This window comes from Morone saxatilis, unplaced genomic scaffold (genome assembly GCF_004916995.1).
Source record: "Morone saxatilis isolate NCDOM2014 unplaced genomic scaffold, NCSU_SB_2.0 Contig0, whole genome shotgun sequence".
In the NCBI taxonomy this organism is placed as follows: Eukaryota; Metazoa; Chordata; class Actinopteri; family Moronidae; genus Morone; species Morone saxatilis.
The window spans coordinates 19,636,656-19,642,163 of NW_023339650.1; the positions used below are offsets into that span (position 1 = coordinate 19,636,656).

Below are 5,508 nucleotides of genomic sequence, written 5' to 3' on the forward strand. Positions count from 1 at the left end.
CTACACTATTTCTTCATAATATTATATAATATATAATTATAATACTATAATAATAAAGTTTAAAGTAAAGAAAAAACGCAATATATTGCCCTGCTTATAGTATTACAACATATTGCAATTTATTGAATTGCAACGTCTAATCTACATCAATCGTTAGCAAGGTAGTTAGCTGGTGTTTTGCTAACATTGGACTAACTCAAGGTGTGACTTTATATATGTCACTTTTATCTTTAACAATCTTCAGAGTTTGGTCTTCTTCTGTTACCGGAGCAACAAGCCAAAAATATTAACCTTCATACAAACAAAGATTTGAACAAAATAAGTATTTACATGCTAATCAGCTCGATTAAAAAACAAAACAAGATTGACGAATCCCTTGACTATGGAGGAGAAAGAGAAAACATAGATTGATAGAAAATAGATTCATTTAAGCATCTTGTCGAGGTGACAGGTGAGATATCCTTGAAAACTGAATCTTTGAGTTCTGGCCTGTTGTTTGGACAGAAGTTTGATTTTTGGACGATTTGCACGAACCAGCAAACACATCTGCCTTCCAAATAAAACCGGTAACCAGTCACAGCTTCTCTCCTGCTGACTCGCAGCTTTTAAACTTTCCCATAATTCACTGTGAGGTAAAGATTAGACTCTGTAAACAGTTCGCTGCCGCTGTAAATTCAGCAACGACAACGGAGCTCCTGGTGGGAACCATTAGCTGCTTTAAACGCTGCCTGACTCCAAAACCTCCGACCACTGCTGCTGAGTCAGCAGGAAGTCCCAGCAGCAGTGTGTGTGTGTGTGTGTGTGTGTGTGTTAGAGATGATAACATAATGATAAGTGTGCGCTGTGTGTGTAGCTGCAGTGTAGCTCAGATGTGGCTGCACTCATTGTGTGTCTGTGAGGCGTTCATGGTCTTTGTGTACGTGCAGTAAAAGTATGATGTGTTCACTCTCACCCATCGTTGTCATGGTTACCTGCAGTTTAAGTTAAGTGCCGTGCTCCCGCCGAACGCTAAGCAAATTTTCACCTCGCGTTTCTCGCACAAGTTTACTTGCGTAGTAATCTGGTTCACAACGGCGGCAGATGTTTCTGTGATTTCATGTCAATAAACGGATTAATATAATACTGAAATAACGACATCGTGATGGCGATTTATAAAACGTGATCAGGGCTATGCTAACTTAGCTCATAGTAAAGTAAGACAGATGTGAAGTGTTGAAAATATGTGTTAGCCAATCAGAGCCCAGTTGTGCTAACCCTCTGTCTATCTGTCTGTCTGCCTGTCTGTCTGTCTCAGGTGAGTCTCAGGGCACGGTGAACTTCGTCCTCTCTAAAGAAGGCGGCGACCTCTCTCTGGTGGAGCAGGCGAACGTCTGGCTATTCCTCCGCTTGGCGAAGACCAACCGCAGTCGAGCCAAAGTCACCATCCGCCTCTTCCAGCAGCGCCGGCTTCTCAACGGGCACCAGTCTCTGCCACAGGACGACCTCCTCCTGGTGGAGAAAACCGTGGACACCCGTCGCAGTGGGTGGCACACCTTCCCAGTGTCTGCGGCGGTGCAAGCGCTGCTGGAGAGCACCGAAAGCACGACACTGAGCCTCAGGGCGTCCTGCCCGCTCTGCGCCGACGCTGGTGCCACGCTCGTCCTGGTCTCCGGCAGCTCGGAAACGTCGCAGCGTGCCAGCCAGCGTGAACAGTCCCACCGGCCCTTCCTTATGGCCGTGGTCCGGCAGGAGGACGGCGGGGACTCGCGGCGGCGCAGGAAGCGTGGGCTGGAGTGTGACGGGAAGGTCCGCGTCTGCTGCAAACGGCAGTTCTACGTCAACTTCAAAGACATCGGCTGGAACGACTGGATAATCGCGCCACCCGGTTACCATGCCAACTACTGTGAGGGCGAGTGCCCATCCCACGTGGCGAGCATCACCGGGTCCACGCTGTCCTTCCACTCCACCGTCATCAGCCACTACCGCATGCGGGGCTACAGTCCGTTCCAGAACCTGCGGTCGTGCTGCGTGCCCACCCGGCTACGAGCCATGTCCATGCTCTACTACAACGAGGAGCAGAAGATCATCAAGAAGGACATCCAGAACATGATCGTGGAGGAGTGTGGCTGCTCGTAAACCCCGAACAGGACCAGGACAAAATGGACTGGAGGGGAGCGGAGAGGAGAAGGACATCTGAACCCCAGAGAGAGGGAGGAGGTGACTTTATGATCTTCGTCACTCGAGGTCGCTCTCTGGGAGTAAACTCCTCTCCGTCCTCGTCCGGCAGAACTCAGAAAGAGTCTCAACGGCACTTTCAGACAAAACAAGAAAAGAAAAAAAAAAGCTCAAAAAAAAAAAAGAATATCTAATATATTTTTGTTACCAGAGGAGGGAGCGAGGCTTATTTATGTGGCTGAGACGTTCAAGCACCACTCGACCCGTCAGACATCGGAGAGACGAGGTGCCTGAAAAACTACTAACAAAAAAAAATCTCAAAACTATGCAACTTGTTTCACGTATTACGATCTTATTTTACTTTGTTTACTTTTTTCAAGACGTACGAGGAAGAAAGAAGAAGACTTTTGTATTTTTTTTTTGGAAGTTTGTAATGTGTGTTTGTGTGTGTGTGTGTTGAGAGATACTTGAAAGAAACAAGTTGGCCCGGCTGCTGGAACCAAACACTTCTTTATGTTACCATGGTTACCATGTTGGTGTTATAATTATTATTGTCAGTAAGTAAGTGTATTAATAATAATATTATTGTTATTGTTGTTAATAATATTTTGTTTGGCTGCATTTTGTGTTGTTATGTCTTTTAATTATTTTAATTTTTTAAAAAGAACATTTTTTGCACTATAGCGACACTCATGCTCAGATTAGCCGGACTGAAGAGAGCGGACAGACCGGAGCTTCCTGTTCATGGCGGGCTCACAGGTTTCCTAAGCCCCGCCCCCTTTCCTCTGAGCTCCAATAACAGTTGAGCACGCCTCGGTCAACTTCCTCCTTTCCTGTACCTAGATATGCTACGTGCTAGGCTAATCTATGTTCAAAAGACATTTTGAAGATGGCTAAAAGAGACATTAATATTGTCACATCTTAAGACGGCAAAAACTTAGCCAACAAGCTAGCTAATCTACATCAACTGTTAGCTAGATAAGTAGCTATGTTGCTAGTTGGCTAGTGCTGGTGTTTGATTTGCCCATTCAGGGCTACTGTAGAAACAATGATATAAAATTATAAAATAAAGAATTAATCTTATTTTGGGGCACTTATGAAATACACAAATGAAAACATAGTTATAGTAAATATTTAATTCCATTTCTTCTATTAGATCCTCCTAAATGTTACACTCAGGACCTTTAAGATGTATTTATACATTTAAAAAAATTTAATTGTCTTTTCAACATAGACAAGCCTAGCAAAAGGGGCGGAGCTTAGTCTGGATCAAAAATCCCAAAGTAGGTGGACACAGTGTCTGAGTATCTCATACTCATTTATAAGTACTAGGGCTGTAGCCAGGACTTTTGAAAAACGAATAAAGTCTATAAAATGACTGAAAGTAACTATTTGGATTTTTTGTTTTCTTTTTTAAATGTGTTAACTGTTACATTACATTGTAACGGACATTTTATGTCCAAAATGGAGGCCCATATGTTCCCCATACTGCCAGAAAATAAAAATCTGATATTTATTTATTTATTTATTTTTGTTGCCATTAAAGTATTCAAATTACGAGTATATTTAGTCCAAAAATGCTAAAATCAGTCCCACCATGTGTAAACTCTCCTTATGGTCCCATAAAAACACAGCGTAGTTGATCTGAATGGATGCTACAGCGCTGCCTCAAGTCTTTTCAATAAAAAGAGATGTCAGTTTAACGGCAGTCAGTCATCTTATGTCCTTTCTGTTAGCTTAAATATTCGGTGACAGCTAGCCAACCGCTAAAACAAACCCCTTAAAATCACTTCTATTTTTGTCTGTGGTGGATGTTTACAGTACATTAAGGTGATTAGCATTATTAGCCAAGAATCATTATACACAAAAAAAAGAGAGATTTAGCGTTTGTATCGAGGGATTCATGCATGTTTTTAATGTCTTTTGTGGATGTTTTTAATCTGTTATGAAGGTGACACTTTATTTAAAACATTTGTTAAAGTATCTCCTGTAGACAAATTTGCACTTTGGATAAATTGAAGTCGTATTATCACACGAATAAACATTAATAACAATGTAAACCTCCACAGAGCCTCCATAAATCAACCAATAAATCCTGTAAAGCTGTTTTGTGAAATTCGTAATAAATGAGTGATTAAAGTGATACCAGACACACAGAGGGTTAACATTGTGTTCTTTCATTGTTACACCAGGGTAAATACGAGGATTTCTGCACGTTGAGTTTAAAAAGAGAAAAACGTTTTTTTTTGTTTTTGTCCCGTTTTAGTTTGCTTTAGAACACCAAAGAGTTGAGTTTGTGCACTTGTTTGAGTGAGAAAAACTGTTAAAGTTAGATTCATTGATGCTGAAAAAGAAATAGTTCATTTACAACGTGATTTATGTGCGAGAGACAAAAAAATACAGAAAATGTGTAAAATTGTGTCAAACAGCGTCTCAAAAGTTGCTTTCATGAAGAGTTTTATTCAAGCTTTATAGTTTCAGATTCATTTAGATTTTTTTATTGAGTTGTGATGTTTTTACTTTGTTTCTCTTTCTACCTGCACACCAAGAACCCAGTTTCCCACAATTCTTTACATTAAAATAAACTGAAAAAGACAATCCACAGTCGCCTTGTTCTGTTTTTTGGGAGAAAAACAATCAGATTTCAGAGTGTTTCTGTGTTGTGTGTGTTTATATTAGTATTGTCGACTTGTTCACCAAATGTTTTGGAGTGTCGGCCCCCTTTTTAACAAAGTCACACGTGTTTTTAGTTTCTCTTTTTGTTGGTGGACCCTCTTCTTCCGGACTTTCGGGACACGGTCCATCCTGTGTGTACATGGACGCGTACAAAATGTCTGCAGATCAAAAAAAAAAAGCTTCAAAAAGAAGCAAAGCAAAAGGAGAAAAAAAGGTATAAAAGAAGTGGTTGTATTTTGTTCAGATTTTGTTCTTTTGATCGAGACAAAAAATACTGACACTGAACGAAGTGGACAAAGAATAAAAAGTCTATTTTTTATTCTGTATATATGGAAATCAAGATTCCAGTATGTTGCATTGCTTTGTTGTACAAATCAAATGTGCTTGTGGCATTTTTCTAATCTAATTTATTTTACAGTATTGTTCTGTTTTTTTGTTTTCTGCTTCACCATTAAAGTTTAAAGGATGTACACAAATGAAACGAGTCTTTGGTCCTTTAAATCTCAGGAAGAAAATATCTCACTTTTATTTCTGCTTCTGCAATTAAAACCTTATTTCATTTGTCATTAATTCCTCCATTAACAGAGGCTAAAGCTAACAGGTCCCAGGTTATGATCATGCTAACGGACTGAACTGAGCTGCTGCTTCTCTGATGTCCAATGACTAAAATCCTTTATC

The 5,508-nt window shown here is 40.4% G+C and overlaps 1 protein-coding gene across 1 annotated transcript; it reads left to right on the plus strand.

Moving 5' to 3' along the window:
* Positions 1 to 1,293: 1,293 nt before the first annotated feature.
* inhbaa (inhibin subunit beta Aa) lies at positions 1,294 to 5,297 on the plus strand (the record flags this gene model as incomplete). Its single annotated transcript, XM_035677904.1, is given in 1 exon segment — positions 1,294 to 5,297. A coding segment is annotated over 1 exon segment (822 nt), but the record flags the coding sequence as incomplete, so codon positions are not given.
* Between the last annotated feature and the right edge of the window lie 211 nt (positions 5,298 to 5,508).